General features: G+C 38.7%; 1 protein-coding gene across 1 annotated transcript in view; it reads right to left on the bottom strand.

The window, feature by feature from the left end:
• Positions 1-5,192: 5,192 nt before the first annotated feature.
• LOC139936101 (prokineticin receptor 2-like) overlaps positions 5,193-22,204 on the bottom strand; it is a 53,795-nt gene continuing 36,783 nt past the window's right edge. Inside the window, exon 2 of the mRNA XM_071930823.1 lies at positions 5,193-6,267. Within this exon, the coding sequence (XP_071786924.1) occupies positions 5,526-6,267 (742 nt within the window). The 3' untranslated portion in view covers positions 5,193-5,525. The remainder of the gene's footprint in view (positions 6,268-22,204) is intronic.

Genomic DNA, 22,204 nt, shown 5'->3' with positions numbered 1-22,204 from the left:
AATCGGCAAGAAACAAACTTAATTGTATTGGTGTTTACAGAATCGGGGAAAAGCAGTTATATACACAATGTTTTGGATGGTAAATTTGAGTGCATGAATATTAAATTATTTATTACATCATATTAACTATTAAATAGTGTAAAAACATGTACTATACTGGTTGGTAAAAGGAGCACTGTATTTATTTTATCGACTAAATGTTTAATAAATGATTGACAATATTTTCAAGAAAAAAAACAACAAGAGTATTACGGGACCTCCTTCAAAGTTTTAAATCTGTGTGGAGTTTGTGTGTTGCCGTCACTCCAAAATTAAAGAATGCATGATTTGGAATATTTCAGTGGGATTCAGCGATTCGCGTTGTTAAACCTTGCGCATAGAAATCGACTCGTCTGCTTAACAAGGAAAATTCGCAATATAACAAGCTGGTGTATAAATAATTAGCTGTAGTGTAACGAGCGATCTTGGCCAGGGGGTACGGAAGGGAACAGAGTTAAATTGAGAGGGATGTCCAATCTAAAGCAGACCATCTATGGTAGATTATGCGTATGGAAAGACCTAGTAGCAACAGAACCAAGGTCGCCATCTTTTATATCAAATTGTGGACGGGGAAAAAAGGAGGTTTTTCCGACAGGCCGGTCTCTCATTGGCAGCTGCTGCACAGCTGAGGCAATCTTTTCCCCATTGGATGCTGAGGGAATGTAATAAAACACTGTCAAATCTTTTGAACCGTTGAACTGGGATAGAATTATGGGCTAGAAAACGCCAGGCGCGCACGGTCGGGTCCGGGCGGGGATGCATCAACTATTTGCCCCCGTGCTGGTTCATCTTGCGGGCGACGTGCAAGTCATGGTGTGTTGCTGGAGATGAAATCGCCTCGTAAAACCGCCTCATTCCGTAGTGTGTGCTAGTTTCTTCTGTAATGTCCTATTTAACATAACTCGACAACAGGGGAAAATTATAATGGTGGACGCATAAAACCGTTTATAATACATGTTGAGTTGTTTTTGAAAAATGTATAATAATATGGGAAAAACTAAATGAATCTGACTGCGTCTTTGTATCTTGCTTTGTGGAATGATTATGTTAAAAGGCTTTATGGAGTTATTGTACTATATCTGCCCCCTCTCTCTATTTGCATCCTGTTTTAAATCATTTTGTGTGTGAAAGACTAGTATTCTCACTTGGCTTATCCCAACATGCGTAACATAACAGGTCTGTGAACATTTTGACTCAATTAGTCATCGAAGTTGCAAGAGAATAGTGAAAACAAAACATACCCTTTGTTATATACAAATTTGTGTCCTTTCAGATGCTTTTAATTGAAAAATATTAAAATACTTTAGGCATGAAGCTTTTTAATATTTGAGTAACAAATTACCTCTTCTTAAAAAAACGTTTTCAGAGGGAGCCGTTTCTCACAATATTTTATTCTATCAACAGCTCTCCAGTGCTCGTTAACAAGCAAGTTTATTTGCTTATAATTATTTTGAGTAATAACCAATAGTGCAGTAATTACCGCTATAGTACAAAAATGTCAGTACCTCAATTTTATTGAACTAGACAATTGTTAATTACTTCCTGCCAGACATAGCAAGGAATGGAATGGCGTCATTACAGTGTGATGCATCATTAGGCATTAAGACAAATGTAGTTTATACAGTTACTGGTCCTCGTTTAATTCCCTAAACCGCTTCAACGATTCAGTTCAGTAGTCGCGTGGAAGAAACAAGAGCTTTTAATCGATTCCTTCATAGTACATCTCAATTAGGTCACAGAATAATAATAGTCGTATACCTACTTTTTAAACAAAACACAATCATTGGAAATAAATTTGGTCCCTCAAACTGAAATAAAAATAATTGTGGTCTTTGTGTTGGCAACGAAGATAACATTTTTACTTGTTTCTTTTGAAAAAGATTCTACACGAATTGTTTTTGTTTTTGAAATTTGCTGTGGAAAAAATATGGCAAGCTGGCACTTTTTATCGACTGTATTACTACCAACAGAGGGCGTGTTTCACCGTCTCACGGGTGCGCCACACAACATCTTGATTGTAAACCCTTCTTGTAAATCAAACATTTTTTAAAGTTTATGGCTTAGATGAAAGTTTTGTAAAAATTTTCCAATAGTGTGCCTTTGGGGTTGTTCAGTTTCAACATGGGGCATTTTTGGTACAGGTAAACTGCAGTGTACCGAAAAATACTCCATGTTGAAACTGAATAACAGTACACTGGCCCTTTAAAATGACAATTTTGTTTTGTGGTGAGTTACTCGGCACTGGAGACTTTCCCTCCCTCCTTAGTGTGATTGTTTTCAATACGTATTGGACTCTGCTTCTAAATTGAATTTTAAAAAGCTGACTTGTATTGTCTCCGATAAAAAATATGCGCTGGATGTGGATCTTGGGACTCAATTCTAAAGGAGCGGACCCCTTTCAAATGACTCTCTCAAGTGTGACGACGAAATACCGCTTGCAGCGAGGAGCAATGTAAGGCCCGGGTGGTATGAGGATGAGGTAGTAGACGAACGGGTGGCTTTACATGGCGTGACCATGGCTGGACTGCCTATGGAAAAGGATAGCAATAGGAACACTAGGAATACGTCAGGTGAGTTTCACATTTCTAATGTCGTAACCTTCTCCTTCCAAACACGCCTTTACTTCACAGTGGGACGAGCGCCATTTCTGACCAAACGAAATAGACTTCAAATCAACAGAGGGCAGCATTGCTTTCCACCGTGGAATCAACTCATGTTTTTTTCACGTGGGGTTTTCCCTATAATACACCTTTGGCTACAGGTCTCATATTGATTTAGCGTAGTACTTGCTTGAGGGCCACAGTCGAAGCTACAACAAATAACGAGGTTTGGAAAATACCAACTGATTCTTACATAATACCTTCATTTAATCTAATAACTTGTTGTAGTACAGAACCAAATTAAAACAAATCTACTGTAGTATAGTGTATATCCCCCCCCCTCACCCCCGTTTAATTTATATCAATATTGGGACATATCATCCATTCTCCATCCAGCCATCCATTGCAGACAGTCCTCTTATTCTCAAAGTTCATCCTCCCGCTTTATCCAATCATTCCTTACTTCTTAAAAACACTGGACACTATTGGTAATTGTCAAAGACCAGTCTTCTCACGTGGTGTATCTCAACATAGGCATAAAATAACAAACCTGTGAAAATTTGAGCTCGATTGGTCATCGGAGTTGCGAGATAACTTTGAAAGAAAAAAACACCCTTGTCACACGAAGTTGTGTGATTTCAGATGCTTGATTTTGAGACCTCAAACTCTTGAGGTCTCGTAATCAAATCCGTGGAAAATTACTTCTTTCTCGAAAACTACGCCACTTCAGAGGGAGCCGTTTCTCACAATGTTTTACATTACCAACCTTTCCCCATTACTTGTTACCAAGTAAGGTTTCATGCTAATAATTATTTTTAGTAAACTACCAATAGTGTCCACCTGCCTTTAACTTTTGCCATCATCATTTTGCTCAGTCCATCACTCGCCTCTTTTCAAATTATCGTCTCACATAATCAAATTTATAAATCAGTCCGCCTTTAACACACTCACCAAGCATCCAACATTATCTATCCACAAACGTATACCTACTCAGACACAAACACAATTCTATCCAAAACAGGTGCAGACACTTACACATGTTGGTGCTGAAAACGAATTAGACTATGTCATTGCTAACTGTAATGATGCCCTCTCGTGGTTATTTTTGGCAATTTTGTTATTATTATAATTTTGTTTACAGGGGCCGTTGCCACCTATACTCCTAGGGCTGAAACAGGGTTGCCCCACAGTCCATACGGGCGGTAGAGCAGAACCTGGCCGGTAGAGCAGAACGCACTACCTCCCCAATTTTACGTAGAGAGTGTCACGACCGAGATTCGAACCCACACTCTGCTGGTCAAACACCAGAGCTTACATCCGGTGCTCTCCTTAACGACTCGGCCATGACACGCCTTTCAAAACTATTACATGTACTATGGCCGTGACCGGGGTCGGCCATTATGAAAAGGTCTTTAATCTAACGATGTCGTTTTAGCCAACCGACCATAGCCGTAGCCACAAGCCTTATGCAGAGCCGTAGCAATAGACCTATTCATAGCCGTAGCAAAAGTCAATTGATTAAGACAGGGTCAACAAAATGATAGCCCGAATTATGACGTCACACTTTGAGGCTTCATGTGATGAGTAACGCCAGATGCCGGCTTTAAACGTAGTATTACGTACCAGCAGTTAACTTTAATTAAACTTCTTTAAAACCATTCCTGTACTAAAACTGGATTTTGTCCCGGAATGTTGCAATTTTTCAAACTAACTAAGCTTTTACGGCAATGTGACACACTCGTCTTCCTATCTCCAATCTCTCTAAACCTTTTCTTATCTCACTTTTTCATCAAAATAATCCACAAAACAAAAACACCATACATGACGATCATCCTGCAAAGAAAGGTCCAGTAAAATATGACATTCGTTGCACAGTGGTAAAACTGCCTTTTGTGATGCTCCACAGTACAACGTAAGTGTTCAAATCCCAGCAGAACTGAATATCAGGCTCAAACGACATCCAGTTAAAAACTGAGCCACAGAGGGGGCTATACACTGGATTGTCATCGAGTTGAAATACTCTGTCAAACGATTCTTAAAAGGATGAATAAATCACTAGCCATTAAAAATCCAAATCATAGTTATCTGTTCAATCTCGCGTTCCAATAAAATAATCACCTTGCGTGTTCATTTATGATTTACAAAAATGCTGTGTTATCAATACAATATTTGATTATGGTTCAATTAAAATTGGCTATAGCTATTTACATAATAACGATCCGCTGTAATATACAACTCAGTTCCAAGATGCGAACATTGATCCAATAAAGTAGAAACTACCCCCTCTGTTGATGGGATCATGTACCAAGCTGATTTGATCCTGCAATCGACGGTTGGTTGACGTCAGCCTGAATGTCTGACGCCATTCTTCGAGGCTCGTGAATAACGCCAGAGGTCGGTGTCGGATGCATTTGTGTCCGCCATGCAATACTGTCCGCTCCGGACACGATTGCATTTGCAAAACCGTTCGTAGGACATTATTGCATACGCAATAATGTCCCCCGGATAGTATTACATAGAGGACATAATTGCAAGCGACAAAATCGGCGTGTAGTTTGACCTTTGCCCTCCCTCATTTCACATAGAGATATGCGACGATAGGCGACAGTACTGCATGTACTGTTTGGGCACGGAAAGCTCAAGTCACTGCGTGTATTCAATGATATCATTGTATCCAATGGAATCACTGGATCTAGCGGCGGGACCTGTCTTTATCAGTCCAGTCTACGGTTGGTTTAAACTTTTCAAATAAAGTCGCAGGATTGGACGTGATTGGATTGAGGGCGTCCTTCTCATTTTCCCTCGGTTCCTTGATACTTTTTATGATCACATAAATCAAGCTTACTCGGTTTTCAAAAATAGTTCCTGGTGGAACGGTTTTGTTTTTCAAATCCTGGTTTCGAGTGTGTCCTGTCCTCCGACGGGCTTCCGGAACGCAGAGCCGTTCCGTGTGTTGTAGGAGTGGCTAGCTCCTGAATGGAACGACACTCGGCGGAGTCCTAAAAAAACCGGCGGGCAATGACACAGCATCCCGTTGACAAAACTCTTGGTTTCTTTCCGGAACGTCGGACTCATCAGATAGTAGATGATGGTACTAATGACTGCATTCAACATGGCGATGCTTTCGATGACGTAGTACAGGGAATAGAAGTGTGGTACCGTCTCGTGCCATTCTTCCTGGTAGTAATTCATGGCGAGGTTGTATCCGTGGTACGGAGCGTAGCATAGAAAGAACGCCACTACGACAGTGATAAGCATCGGAATCGTCTTCTGCTTCCGGACCATCATGATCTCCCGGTGCCTCGCCGTGACTTGCCCCGGTGGTGTCCGGTGCGTCCAGAGCTTGACGGCGATACTGAAGTAGATGAACCCCATGGTGTAGATGGGAACCAGGAACTCGGCCAACGTGATGAAGATAGCGTACCCTTTAGCAGCATTGACGTTGGACCAACCTTCGAAGCACATACGGACCGTTCTACCCTGGCAGTTGACGGTTGGTGGTGAGGTAGTTAAGTAGATTGGTGTGGGTAAGGCAATGATGAAGGATACCAGCCAGATTGCGAGGACTATTGTGACGAGTCGACCCTTCTCCATCCTGGGCCGGAGTGGCTTGAAAATACCATAATATCTGAAAAATATTGACACAGACAGAGACAATGATAAGGTGGTGTTTCTGATATAATTCCATTAAAATTCCAATAAAATCGCAACAGTGACTTTATCGAGATATAGTAAAAAAACACATAACAACACCCACTCAATGTAAATTTGGTGTGCGAAAATACCACGTGTTTATCTGTAGCTGATGGGTAGACGCACACCAATACATTGATACCTGACCATGCCATGCCTTAAATCCCATAATCCCATAATCGTACACTCCCTAAAGCAATCGGACAACAAAAAAGTTATCATCTGTAAGAGTTTTGCAAGTTCAAAATAACGAAATCTTTTATACCAATTATCAACAATTTTTTGGTCACCTTTCAAATATGGTTCCTGTATCAATAACAAGCTCACTGTACGTTTAGTTTACCATCAAGGGATTAAAAACTGAAACAAAGTTCATAACAGCGGTTAGATAACAGACGGATTACAATGCTCTATCAACCAACTCTGCAACCGGGTCTTTCATCATAAAACCTTCAGAAGTTAAGAAAAATGTATATTCAACAGAGGGCGCTGTGTACGCTCACTGGATTGGTCGAAAACAAATCATGCCTGTGTCCCAGGGGGAAAACTGTCACGCGGAGATTCTATCTCCACATATGGGAAATTAACATGGGCTGAAGGAGGTTGGTTCAAAAGAGGGCGCTGTCAAAAAAACTTTGAAGATAGTTCGACGTATAGGGAGACCGAAATTTCTGTCACGCATTATACTAAGGGAAGTCTGTCCCCTGGAGAGTCTATCTCCCCACATAATGGGAAATTAACACGAGCAGAAGTAGGTTGGTTCAAAAGAGGGTGCTGAAGTTTGTACTTAATTCACCATATGGGGGACTAAATATCCGGGGAACACAGTATCATGCCATACCGTTAGTGAACACTCATTAGTTGCGCCAAACAGACCCTATGGCACGTATCAAGTTACCATTAGGTCCCAACCTATTGCACTTTCAAACTCAATAATGCTTAGGGGTATAGGTTTCATCATCTATATAGAGCAATTCTTTCATCTATTTCATCCTTCCAGTCATTCCAATACACTAAAGAAAGGTGTTTAATTATAGTCCGGTTTTTAGGTTTAATCGAAATCCATAAATTGACCAACTTTTTCACTCCATCAGGTAAGGCGAAGAAGATAAACGGCACTTTAAAAACGACACATTCATGGCACCCGTTTTGTCCACTTTGCTAACATGCCCGTCTGAGACTGTTTTGGTTTAATCTAAATGTATCTCACCTGTGGAGATGTTACACACTTGCTGACAAGTGATCGAGCTTCTTTAAATGGGTCGGGATTTATTGCGCGAGAAAGAGCGATCGGCTCATCGTCTTAAAGGCACTGCGGCCGATCACGAAGCGCTAGGATTAACCCTACTCCGAGTTTAATAGGACGAGTAACTCGTCATATAACTTAGGATAGGTTCAATGCGCCCTGAACGTCTAATGGATACGGAACTTAACTCGTCTTAAAGTCCTAAGACTAATCCTAAGTTATGAAGAGTTTTGTTATGTCGACGGCTGGACACTTTGGGTAATTACTCAACATAATTGTTAACATAAAAACTTATTTTGTAACGAGCAATGGAGAGCTTTTGATAGTGGGTGCGTTCGTTTAGCTTCCCTGGGTCGACCCCGGTGTGTGGCGTTTTTTTTCTTTTCTCCAGTACGAACGTGTGCAGATAACTACCCACGTTCGTCCTGGAAAAAACCCCGACACACACCGGGGTCGACCTAAGGAAGCTAAATGAACGCACCCAGTATAAAACACTGTAAGAAACAGCTCCCTCTGTAGTAACGTGGTTTTTGAGAAAGTGGTAATTAAAAATACTTCAGACCTGAAGCCTCTTTATAGGCATCTAAAGCAGACAAGTGCACCGCGGGTGTTTCTCCTTTCATTATTGTCTTGCAACTTCGATGACCAGGGTCCAACTTCATAGAGCTGCTTAAGCACAACATTTTGCTTAAGCAAAAAAATACTTGCTTAGTTAAATCAGATTACCGGCCAAGACTCCACTCAAATTTTATGCTAAAGTAAACAACAGCTAAATACCAGTCACAAGCAATGTATATGGCATGAAATTTGGGCTAGTAACATGTGTAAAATAAGCGAGCTATTTTCGTGCTTAAGCATTTTTTGCTTAAGCAGCTCTATAAAGTTGGCCCCTGAGTCAAGATTTTTACTGGGATACACCAAGTCAGAATATTGATCTTTGACAACAATTACCAAACGTGTCCAGTGCCTTTAAAGATGAAATAGGCTTGACGGATTCAATGTCTAGAATCCAGACGCTTGAGGAGGAAATATCATACATTTAAATCGATAGGATTATTAGGTGTAACAAGTGCATCCAAACCTGTAAAATAATGCATGAAATGTTAGTGCCAGGTGGTTTGGGCCCCGTGGCACAGAAAGTGCAGTTACGTGAAATATGTACTTTCTGGATGGAAAAAAAAAAATTAATATCTGCAATCCGTACCTTCTATAAAAAAGATGCTGGCACCTTGGAAAAATTGCATTATTTTTTTTGTCGAGGCCTACAGTTTCGCATGAGAAAAACCCCCGACCTTTGCAATTCTAGAGCAGTGTCTTACCAACTAGACCTGGTTTCTGTTCGACTTCTTCAATGTGTAGCCTTCTTAAAACTACAGGAAAGTGACATTAGGCCACGAAAGTTTAACCTTTAAAAGTATAATTAGGGCCTATACATTGACATGTTGACCAATTTTAATTTGTTGTGTAGCAGGTTGATAATTGGTTACGTAATACTTAGTTTACATGAATCTCCGGAAATTTTTGAGAACCAAACGTATTTGACGAGTAATAAATGATGGAAAGTGTACAAAATCCTATCAAAATTATAATTATCTACAACATATTTTTCTTTGAGTCCGATACTTTCCAGATAATGTATTATTTGATGAATTGACTACATGCATGTATTCCGTGTAAAACCCTTTCTATATTAAAAAAACAAAACATGATGAAAACAAAATACCAACGGGTAAGTTTAAAGGAACACGTTCCATTGGATCGGTCGAGTTGGTCTTTGAAAAGCGTTTGTAATCGTTTGTTACAAAATGCAAATGGGTAGTGTTGTAAAAGTAGAACACAATGATCCACACAAACATGCCCCGAAATTGCAAGGTTTTCCTTTTACCTCGTCGACTAACACGGTCGGCCATTTATGGGAGTCAAATTTTTTTTCTCCCATAAATGGCCGACCGTGTTAGTTCGCAAAGTAAAATAAAATTTGTGTGGATCATTGTATTCTACTTTTAAAACATCTTTCCAACCAACTGCATTTTATAACAAACGGTTTTAAACGCTTTTTATAGAACAACTCGTCCGATCCAAGGCAACGTATTCCTTTAAGAAAAATAAAGAGTGGTAGAGAAATAAATAAATGAGAGCATTTCTTCAGAAATATATATATTTATTGATAAAACGTGGCTGTTCCTTTCGCTTTATCGCACAGCGGGAGATTGCTTTTCTCTCTTCCATATTTTGTCATCATTTTCCCGGATATGACGAGATTTAATTTCAACCGATGAAAAATCTCACGATTATTTGTGTATTCAACGATTGTGCTTCAAAAGATTCTTCAAAAGATAAAATTCCTCGAAACGATTTGTTTTCCTAATTTTAAGTTATTTATCCTTGCGTCGATTGAAAGTTAATTCAGTACTTTGACATCAGAACAATTAGATAGTAAACTTCACCAAAACAATCAACATGTATTTGTGCAGTGAGATGAGATGATGTTACTAATAGATTTCATTTATTAACAGAAAGGCAACTTTACTAAAAGAAATGTCGAATTAGATTCATTTAAACGTGTTTTACGATTCGGAGATTCAACAGCAAAGAGCCATGGCCCCTAGCGATTTGACGATTGTCGGTTCATAAAGCAAGAAAGAGACTATGTTCACGCTAGCTCAACGGTGTGTGCGACTGCTCGATTATTTATTGGTATTAACCGAATTTCGAAACGGATTGGGAAAGGATGAGCTTCTCTTCTGACGCTGAGGAAATAAAACCTGTGGAATTATTTTGTTGTTTACAGAAAGAGCCGATAATCAACCGACTGCCAGCGAGTAATAATGTGTCATAGAGTGACGGATGTACTATTGTCGGGGTAGAGTATTGAAGCGATATTATGTGCCAAGAAGCAGAGAGAGAGAGAGCGAGGTGAGCAAATTAAAATGTGTTCTCCTCGTACCCAAATTTACAACTCTGACATATTATAGACGATGTGACCCATGTATACATTCAAACCGCCCTCTGTTGACAAAACATTGTATACGTCATGTTTCGCCGGGCAAAAAGACACGTAGTCTTACACTTTCTAGCTGTCTGCCAAAACACAAAGGTTTTTCCCGGCGGTATGCGCGCGAACCATGTTACGGTTTTCGAGTGACGTCAGAGGTCACATGGTCTATACTAACTGTATTAATTATTGTAAAACCTCAGACTGAAGACAATGGCGGCATTTTTTACACCAATAAGCCACGTCAATATTATACAGGGCCCAATCGGTTAAGCATAAAATAGTGAAAGTGTGGCACCTGTCACAACAATGTAAACCTAATTTAATTTTGGCTAGTAACATGTTTTTGTTGTACAGTTTCTGGGGTTGGCCACAAAAACTCGGAAAGATATATATATCCTTATGTTAACATTGACTTACTTGGTCATTGAACAAAATTAATTTGTTTCAGCCTTTTTCTTGGTTTACAGCGCGTCACATGATATGTCTTAGTTTTACTAGAAACGGCGGCCGTTACACGGCGTGCAGTACCCAAACAGACGTCTTTTTACCCAACTCGAACCAAATCAGTTGTGCATCTGTGTATCTGAAACTGACTTGTATCTGATGATCCAATTAAATCCATTGTTTTCAAATGGAATTCAATGAATATAACAGGTGTGACTTGCCAGAAGTAAAAGGATGTTTCTCTTGTTTCCCAAACACTGCCGTTTTGTGTTGTGATAAAATATGATTACATTGTCATCATCTTTATTCCAGTATGGTTTGTGACGACACAAATGATTGGTAACAATAATTCAGATAATTTCCAAGTGTGCAACCCCTTTTAGTATTTTTGTTGTTGTTCGTTCATGCTTTACACGTAGCAGTATATGGCTAGACGCAGTCCGTCTATCGCTTTCTTGGAAATGTACCATCGACGAGGAAATCAAAGTTCCTCAAAGACGTAATTTAATCAAAAATCGAGGAAATACATCAGGGACTTTTCTGATCGGAAGTATTTTACCTGCCTTTGCTGCAGTCGACGTTTTCAATACGGAAGTAATATAAAATACAGATTTGACACAAACATCCAATTGACTGAGTCTGAGTGAAGTCTCAGTTGTTTAGTCTGAGATCCTTGGACCGACTTATAACCGAATTAGCCTAAATTCTGTTAAAAGCATTTCAAATCAACAATAATTGCGCCATTGATACATTAAGGTTATTCATTTTGATTTTACCAATATCCCCAACGCAAATTTGAAATCTATATTTAGGTTGTAATGGAACCCATGGAATAATAATTATACTGCCTCCATTGTTTCTCTTCTACATTGCTTATAAATTGAGAATTAGGGCAAACTACAAGTGAAAAAATGCGGCCATATTGAAATACAAATTGGCGGCTGAAGACGCACAAATCCAGCTGGAATAAATCAGAAATATAGCCTTGCTCAAGGCAGTCGAATTATTCACTCCGAAAAAAGATCGTCGCTGTATAAAAACCCATCCGTATTCACTGTGCGTAAAATGTGTGTAACCACATCACACTATCCACATGCGTCGGCCGTCAGGCCTGATGGCCTCCGCATGCGGTTAGTGGTACGAATGCGGATGACTTGTGTGCACAGTAGTCGTACGATGTGACAGCGTGTATACGGTGGGTCGTGCGGTGCGATTACACCCACCACGCGCAGTGTATATATAGGGGTGGGTTTACAGAGCGGCGTCTTTTCGGAGCGAATAATGCGACTGCCTTGAGCAAGGCTTTCAGATATATAGAGCCGACTGTGTGTTTTTATGTAAAGTTACACAATTACAATGACAAAATACAGAAGGATGCTCAAAAATGGAAATGATTAGTTTCAATCTAGGACACGACTGCTAATAACAGTCAGGCCAAACTCAAACTCTCTAGAGAAATAACGAGAATTGAAACACTGTCCAAGAAAATTGAAGGAAACCAGATTATTCGTGACTGGCGATTTAGATGAAATGTGAAAGGTTGGTTGATGGTGTTTGTGAATGAAACTAGAGGATGAGAACGAATAATAAATTCCTCGAAAAGGAGCATTTTGAAGACCCACATCTTTGTTGCTCAATTCAAGTTAAAGGCATTGTACACTTTTGGTAATGATTCTCACTTGGTGTGTTCAACATAATTATACATAAAATTTAAAAAAACTGTGTAAATTTGGGCTTAATTTGTCATCAAAGTTGCCAGAAAATTTTGAAACTAAAACTGTGCTTTCAGATGCCTCTGAAGGTTTCAAGTCTGAATTCTTTTTCTAAGATTCAAATATTTTTGGGGGAAAATTACCCCGTTCTATAAAAATACGTCACTTCAAAGGGAGTCGCTTCTCAGAAAGTATTTTACTATTTACATGTCTCCGTTGCTCGTTCGGTAAGTTTTTATGCTACTACATGTTTTTAGTAATTTCCAAACGTGTAGTACCTTTAAAAACTGTTGAACTGTTGAGTTGCATTAAAACATATTTTTTCTTCTTAAAAATGTGAACCTATGTTGCAATACATTCTAAAAAGACAAACCACAAGTATTCACGGCACGAACGGAATGACCACCTTAAAAAAAACTGTCCTCACCGTCTTTTAAAGGCAGTGGACACTATTGGTAGATACTCAAAATATTTATTAGCATAAAACCTTTCTTGGTGACGAGTAATGGGGAGAAGTTGATGGTATAAAACATAGTGAGAAACGGCTCCCTCTGAAGTGCCATAGTTTTCGAGAAAGAAGTAATTTTCCACGAATTTGATTTCGAGACCTCAGGTTTAGAACTTGAGGTATCAAAATCAGCCATCTAAACGCACACAACTTCGTGTGACAAGGGTGTTTTTTTTCTTTCATTATTATCTCGCTAACTTGATGACCGATTTAGCTCAAATTTTCACAGGTTTGTTATTTTATGCACATGTTGAGATACACCAACTGTGAAGGCTAGTCTTTGACAATTACCAATAGTGTCCACTACCTTTAAGGAATTTCAACTAAATTCGTTTATTAGGCATTGTAATTTTTTCGTTTCGTTGGCTTCGTCTGTCTGTTTTTATCTTTGCATGTTTTAGCGGTTTGATCATGGTTACTTAATTCGTTTTTCCAATTTTATTGTAAGATCTCACTTTCGTTGGTTCATATAGTTAATGTTGTACCTTGTTGTAAATTCTCTTGCAATTCAACTGTTGGTCGCCATGGGAAAATATTTTAAAAAGAATAAACAGATTTATAAATTAACTATTCAATAAACTGTACAGTATTGTTCGGTGATTTTTATATTCAGTTTGAGCTGTGAACATCGATTACATTACAAAAGTTCGAGATACACTGAGATAAAAAAAACAACCCTGAATCTTCTGAATAATTTATTTAAATCTTGACCATTGCTCCTTGAAAAGTATATTGAAAGTCAAGCTACCAAACCACTCAAACCCCAATGCAAATAGACACAATCAGTCAATGATACAGCATGGAGACGTATATCCCATTCGTTAAAAGAAGATCCGATGAAATATCCCATGAGAATAGGTAACCGCTTGACCTGGGCCGATGGATACTGTGTTTCAGAGCGAGCGTTTTTAGAAAACAACCTATAACCATTAAACCTTTCTTTGAGGTTGTTGTTCGACTTACTTGAGATGTTTTTGTCGAAGCTTTATCTCCTGGATTTAATGATTGATTGGATTATTAACCTGCGGTTTTATTCTTGGGAGATTTTCGTGTTTTTCCAAGCTATTTGAGTGTTTCTCTCTTTTTGTAATTTTTTGTTTCTGTTTTAATTTTCTTCTTCTGTTTTCCGTTTAAACAGACATATAACTTCAGTTGTTTTCATAAACAGAATAAGTTAACAATCTTTATTAAACATTATTATTTAAAAAAAAAAACGCGTTTCTCAAGACGTACCACCAGATCCGAACTAGATTCCAATTTACTTAGAAAATAATTACCTTTTCAAAGAGTGCCACTTTTACTCTTTACTCTGTCGACAGACAGCTACTATTGCAACTATAACTATAATATAACTCTAACTCTAACTCTAACTAAACTATAACTATAACACTATTTATAACTATAACTAGGGCTACAATATTACAGCTGGAACTAGAACTATAACAAAAGCTTGAATTAGAAATATTTATTCTATACGAACAAGAAAGGTACACTTTTAATACCGTTTAAATTTAACTTCATTTCGCATTAATGTTCTGTGAATGAAAGAACGCTGTCACTTGTCATGTTTAGTTTTTATCACATTCTACGTCAAGACTGACAGGAGCGGGGATTTGTCGAGGAAACTAAACGCTCATTGTCGTGCATCAATCTGTAAATAAGATAATTACTTCACTCGGATCAAGACTCAGAAAGTTGCTCTTTTTCGGTGAAATTGAACTGATAAGAAGTCACCCATCTGTAACAAAGAGTATGATCGGAATGAGATATGGGCCAATAAATTTTAATGACTTTGTGGCTATTGTATTAAGAGAAATAAGATATTCCGTCATTATAAACCGCCATGGAAGTTTTTTTTCTACTTGCAACTGATGAAGTAGTCTTCGAGGCGAAAGATCACGCAGATATTTATTTGAATAAGGTTTAAAAAAGCTACATTTATTGTCATTTTTGCAAGTACCTGACTAAAACAGGTAGGGGCCTACCGGGCACTTTTTATTTTCGTTTTTTTTTTAAAGTAAGTGATAGTCAACATTCAACGTCCCCTCCCACCCTACACCCACAGTTTTATTTAGTCAAACATAGTGAAAAGTTCGTCAAACTGGGCGAAAATGATTAGTAATGCGAGTGATTAGTCAATCGACGATTTCCTTTGAGGGAATGACAAATTACAATTAGTGCAATACGAATCGTTCAAAGTGTTTGAGTAATTCATATAAGTTAAAGACTACTTTGAATAATGGACTAATTTGAAGGACGGGCTAATTCGTCAATTGACAAATAAGTATCGTCACGAAACAAGACATGACGAAGTATATTTTTTCATGACAATGCAACTGACTAACTTTTTGCGTTACGACTAATTAAGCGCGCGATCCCGCCAATTTCTTTTGGGCGGCAATATGACTTTTTGATGACTTTTGATTGTGCCGGGTTTCCCAAAAGCCCTCTTGGGGGCGTGGCACAGAATCGGATGATTGTCATATCGCGTTGTTGTTTTGAGATAGATGGGATGACAGCTCAAGTTGACTGGTGAAGGTGAGCATTAATTATTGGAATAATTATATGATACTTGCCAGTAAAGAATAGAGTCTGTAGCCTGCGATCACAGCATTCCATTATAATAAGATATAAACAATGATGTGTAACGTTAAACATTGCACCGTGGAAAAGTTTGTGTTGTTTGACATAACGTTAGTGTTGGGTATTTCGTTTAATGTCTTCAATTGCAGCATACTGGCGACGTTTATCAAGTAAAATAAATTTAAACTTCTCCGAATTTCACCCTGTTATTTATACTAGTAGAATAAGAGTTTAACGTAGAATATTGTGGTGTATAGTTTGAATATTTTAAAGATAAAACAACAGCAAAAGGACGAGTAACAAAAGCTTGTCGAGCTAGTTTAGCTGCGTGTATACAATGTACGTGTACGGACGCAATCACAAAAACAATAGGCATGTGTCGTGTTATAGCTGTATGATGTTTGTACGAAAGGCCTTTCGTTTGTGTGTGCAGTGCACTCATAATGTGTTAATGTGCAAACTGTATCTAGTCAAACGACTAACAATTAGTCATGCACACTGTCTTATTTTACTTGTTAAAAGAGTCATGCCTAGGTAGTTTTGACTTATGTGAGGGCAATTAATTTGTAATCCTGACTAACTTTAACAGTCGCGTGACTGATTAATATTCGTGCAATACTAATTAATTTTCTTGCATTACCAATTAATTTTCGTGCGTTACTAATTAATTTAGTAGTTAGTCAAATAAGACACTTTTTTCATGACTAATTATAATTAGTCAAAACTACCTATGCATGACTATCTTTTGATTAGTAAAATAATACAGTGTGCATGACTAATTTTTATTAGTCAATTGACAAGAGAAAGTTTTCAGTGTATATCTGACGTCACACTTCGAGGCTCATGAACGGCGCCAGAGAGTGGCTTCTATAGCCTAGGTCAGTCCTCACCCCATCGTCACCTTTCACCTACATTCATACCAAGGCGACCGAAAGTGTAGACTTGATGACAAGTCGTTAGGCACTGCCTATTTGTCTGCCGTTCATGCAACAGTCACAGTGCGATGTTACACATGCAACAGTCGTAGGTAGCGCGAGGCAGCTCACACACATACTGGGATCGAGGGTGTGTGTATCGTCCCCGTAGCTACGCCGCGCTGTAACTACACACCGCGCTTAACAATTACCGTCTTGACTTCAAAACTACCGAAAGTGCAGCTGTGCCCGTATCACCTCGGACCAATCAAAACACGGATATGTAAAGTTACGTCACTGCACGTTTATCCAATGGCGTCGTTGTATCCAATGAAATCACTGGATCTGATTAGCAGGTACCTGTCATTATCCTTGCAGATACATACAGGGGACCAGTCTACAGAACCATAAGATAATGGTTAAAATGTTGAGATGGAGATTTTGATCTTGATAAGATTGGAACGATGGAGCCATCCCTGCCATAGGATCCCATGGGATCTCTCAGGATCTCACAAGATCCCTTAGATCTTTCGGATCTGGCCGTAGCTGTTTGGTCAGCTCTCCAGATGGTTGGTTAATAAGGTCTAGATGCATAATTAAGTAGGTTGTGAAACTTGGTCAATGAAGGATCTACACACACTCTTGCCTCCGACCATGGTTCCACAAAAGGCTGCCTTCAAACAGGAGAAAATGAGGCTTTGCATGGTCCTATTTCCCGAGGCCGGAGGCCAAGCAAATTAATGGGAACCTCCTCTGGCCACTCTTAATTTACTCACATACCCGAGTGGAGAGATAGTCATGCACCAGTGACAAAACTATGCCAGTCCATCTTAATTAACAATAATTTTAAAATAGTTTTAATAATAATCCTTGTTTTTTACTTTCCTTAGACTTTTCACATCGTGGGGAGGTAGTGCTTTCTGCTCTACTATAGCCATTGATGATACCCCAAGCATTCATCCGAATGGACTGTAAAGGGGGTATAACCTTGTTTCAGCCCAATGAGTATAGGTGGCAACGGCCCCTGGAAAAAAAAACATCAATTGTAGCCCACATCTTTAAATGGCCTTAAATTAGAAGGTGCTGAACTGAAACAAGCCAAAAATTTAAGCAAATTGCCCAGTTTGGAATTTTTTCCCGCAAATGACGCACACGCGATAGCCTTTAATTTGCCGTGTGTGCACGCCTGCACCTATACATCACTGAACGCCAACTGACCGTGTTTCAGCCAATGCAAAAAAACAGAACGAACAAGGGGTATAAAAAATATGTGGGCCGCGTCCGAATAGACCTTATGCATTGACGTCATCCAGCGGCCATCTTAGTGGAAAAACGGTGACGAAACAATCGAAACGCACAGATTTGTACGCGCGGCGCACAGGATTGGCCAATGAAAAACCTCCTTTTGACCTCTAGTCGAGGGCGCCCTACTGAAATGACGTCATGTGCATAAGGTCCATTGGCTACACCTATACGGCTACGGTTAAGTTTCCGCGTCATTGTGCATTGAAGTAGCCGACATATCAGATACGAATTTATCAATGCATATACTACATTTACACTCTAGTTCTACCATTGTTTGCATTGACTTTAGGAGTCTATTTCCATACACAAACACAGATTGGAAGTCACGATTGTAATGAATATTAAAGTCACCTGGGTGAGCGTTGTTTAATAAGACAATGAGGCAGTGTTAGAGCCGGTAGTTGATTACACTGAAACACCATATTGAGTGTAAAGTCCAGATAGCATGACAGTTAGTTAATAAACTATAACATGACATTTTAAATCAGGATGATTTATTCAGCATTATGCAAATATATATTACCCTTCTAAAAAGAAAAAGAGCGGCGGGGGAAAATAAGAGGATTTTACTTTATCCCAACAGATCTCCCTCGAGCCCAAGGATTATTATTCCATGCATATCCGGAAGATATGAGTCTTTACCTTTATGATCATTGTCTGCTTATTTTCCCGGAGAAATTCACATGAATTGCAAAATGGTGATAGATTAATATAGACCTTTAGAGACTTGATAATTAACATATATTGATGAATGTCCGGAACATATATAAATTGATGACACCGCAAGAACTATTAAGTTGGTTGACGATTAAATCTAAAACTCCATCTTGATCAACAAAGAGCTTAAATTGATCTTCTGCAAATTTATCTTAAAGACCTTCTAGAACGAAAATGGAAAGTCGTGATCTTTGCTGGAATTCATTAAAAATGTTTTCACAGTACAAATAGATTTAAGCTGTGCAAAAAACAACCGTTTTGAATAACTATATTCGGTGCTTTTCAGACAGATTCGAGAAAAGCCCTGTTAGTCATCACTCATGTTACGTCATAATGTGAGGGCTGCAATATAGCCGCTTTGTTGCACAAATGACGTCAAAGTATAGTGTCATTTGACGGAGAAGTGTTTTTTGTTGTTCAGATTCTTGAGTTTGGGGCCTCATGTTTTGATGGACAATTACAAAAAAAAATAGTACAATTATCATAATTACATTTTAAAAGAAAGTTTAAGTAACTATTCCCGTAAAAACTAATTCGTTCAAGTACTAGTTTAACTGCTATGTAAAGTGGGAAAATATAAATGACATTGCTGACTCACTTTAAGATAAAAACAAGTTCTTTGTGAAATTGTTCCCTTTTATAGAGCTGTCGGCTGATTTTGAGCCTACGTTGCAAGTTTCTATTTCATATCGCTTTTAACGAACATATTAAAACCTTCTTGCGCTTACCGATAAAAATGAATGACGACATTAAAGGAACAGGTTGCCTTGAATCGGATGAGTTGGTCTATAAAAAGCGTTTATTACCGTTTGTTATTAAATGCAAATGATTAGAATGCTGTTGTAAAAGTAGAATACAATGATCTACACAAATATCCATTGAAATTGCTAGTTTTTCCTTTTACATCGTCGACTAACACGGTCGGTCATTTATGGGAGTAAAATTTTTGACTCACATAAATGGCAGACCGTGTTTCTTCGCCACGTAAAAGTAAAAACGTGAAATTCCAAGGCATGTTAGTGTGGATCATTATATTCTACATTTAAATTGTCTATATAACCATATGCATTTCAAAACTAACGGTTTCAAACGCTTTTCAAAGACCAACTCGACCGATCAAAGGCAACGTAATCCTTTAAGCTGGCTGCACAATGGCTTGCTAGTTGGGTTTTAGTTAAAAAAATTGTGCTCACCGTTAAGCAGCGGTAAATAATGAGTTTAAACAGTATTTTAAACATCACTTTTTCAGAGATAGATGTTTTTCTATTTCACCATTTTCAGAGCGCCGTGTCCTATTGTGTGAATTCGAAACGACTCATTACACGAAGAACTTTTGTTCTTGTTATCGTTTTCTGTTTGTACAATTTGAAAGCAAAAATAACTTGCCATGTTATGCCATAGAAACACCTGGGGGGTTATCTTCAATTTCCAACGTATTAAAAAAAACTTGAACGTGTACTATAATAATCACAAACAGTATCAAGTTACGCAGTGTAATAAAGTACTCAAGAAAGAACGAATTTCTTGTTCTATTTTGAGAGCTGGACGGCTTTATGTTTTGATCATTTCTAAAGTTACCTAAAGTGTTGTAAGTTCAGCAAATAACAAAAATGTCTTCCAGTCATGTAATTTAATATTATTCGATCTTTGTATGAACGGGGGTGGGGGAGGGGGGGGGGGTTGGAGCGCCGGGGTGTTTGAGCGCCGGAGTGGTCTCACAGAAGTACGAAGATTATTTGTTGAAAGTCAAATGGCAAATATTGAGGCAGTTTTGGCTGTTGTCGATTTAGAGTTTGAAATTAACTGCGCAATAATGTGACCAGTTCAACAACACACTTTCTGTGGTTCGAGGCTACCAGTTCAACAACACACTTTCTGGCACTTTCTGTGGTTCGAGGCTCAATCGTAACATTTGCTTTTTGGGCTCGAATTTCACGCCAGGATATTATGTGTGTAGGAATGAAAAATCGTGTTTCTAGCTACCGATGGGCCGATGGGCCGATGGGCAGGGGGCGCAGGGTCACGCACTGCGGATGATGGGATTCTAGGACGAAACGAAAGTCCCTTGGGCGAACAAGTTTGACGGGAAAAGGTTGCCAACCTCGATCTCAAAATGTGTTCGAGACAACTGCTTGATGATTTGTAGATTAAGAGTTTAAAATTAACTGTTCAATAGTGTGACCAATTCAACAACACACTTTCTGGTTTGAGCCTCAGCCGAAACATTTGCTATTTAGGTTTGAATAACATGCCTGAAATTCCCTGGAGCTGTAGAAAGGAAAATCGTGTTTCCGCTGATGGTCCGGGGAAGATTTTTTGTTCAGCGTAGTTGCGGCAGAACCAACAGTGGGCAAAACAATTATCTCGGCCGGGGTCATTTAACCTGCGAATGTTGAATTCCAGGTCGAGAAAAAAGCACATTGGGCTAACAAGTTCGACAAGACATTGGATGACCACCTCGGCGAGACACAATACTTGATTTTAATGTAGGCTAAGGTTTTCTAAATTCAGGGATTTTCCTCACTCATCTGAAAACTTCACGCGTTATCATTCGCCTATGTGGATTCGATGTTTCCATAACTAGAAATATTTATGTCTCGCTCTAGTTATTTTGTATTTGATCAACACGCAAATAATTACTCGGGCAGTTCTCCTTGTGGTTTATTTACTTGATATTTGAAATAATAAAAAGTCGCATCCCCATATAGTTGTCCCTCTTTAGATCTTCTACCGCTTCGGGTTGTATCGTAATTCGAGTGTAATCTCTGGCTACGCGGCAGTTAATGGTGACATGGCTTCTGACTGGCACCCCAAACAGAGATATATAGACAAACAGGGACACCGCCAACACAGTGCCTCTGCTCAATGTCACAAATTCAATACAATCCATCGTAAGACAAAATTGTCAGTATTACCATGTGATTTGCATTGTGACGCTACATATTACTATATAAGCAACTAAGATTGATTTGCAGTTACGACCAATCTCTTTGTTAAATCGGCCCAGATAGTTTTTTTTTTGTAGTAAAGAGAAGGCACATTAATCAAGAGACAATTAATACACGTCGCAATTTTCGCTTTATTCACTTTTATGATTCGTTCGACACAAATTCTTTTCAAAAAATAAATTACCAATTCAGTTTTTATCTATGAGTCGGGGTGGTTCTGAAAAGAACCGTTGGTTTCAACTCGACGTTCCGATCAGTATGCTCGGACCAACCTCTGGAGAAAGCTGAGACTATCAATACATAGTGCACCATGCAAAGTTTCAAATCGTATACTTACGAGTCTTTTTCTCTTGTTGTGTTTTTACTTGATCCTAAAAATGAAATGAAAACTCTCAAAGGAGTAAAACATTTTTCAGACTTCATGTCTCGATTTGTTTGGAACTTCGAACAAACCTACTTCGAGCATGACATTTCAAATTGACATAAGATTGATTTGT

The sequence above is a fragment of the Asterias amurensis genome, chromosome 4 (genome assembly GCF_032118995.1).
Source record: "Asterias amurensis chromosome 4, ASM3211899v1".
Classification (NCBI taxonomy): Eukaryota; Metazoa; Echinodermata; class Asteroidea; order Forcipulatida; family Asteriidae; genus Asterias; species Asterias amurensis.
The sequence above is the reverse complement of the archived record's forward strand: the minus strand, read 5'-3'. Positions and strand labels throughout refer to the sequence as shown.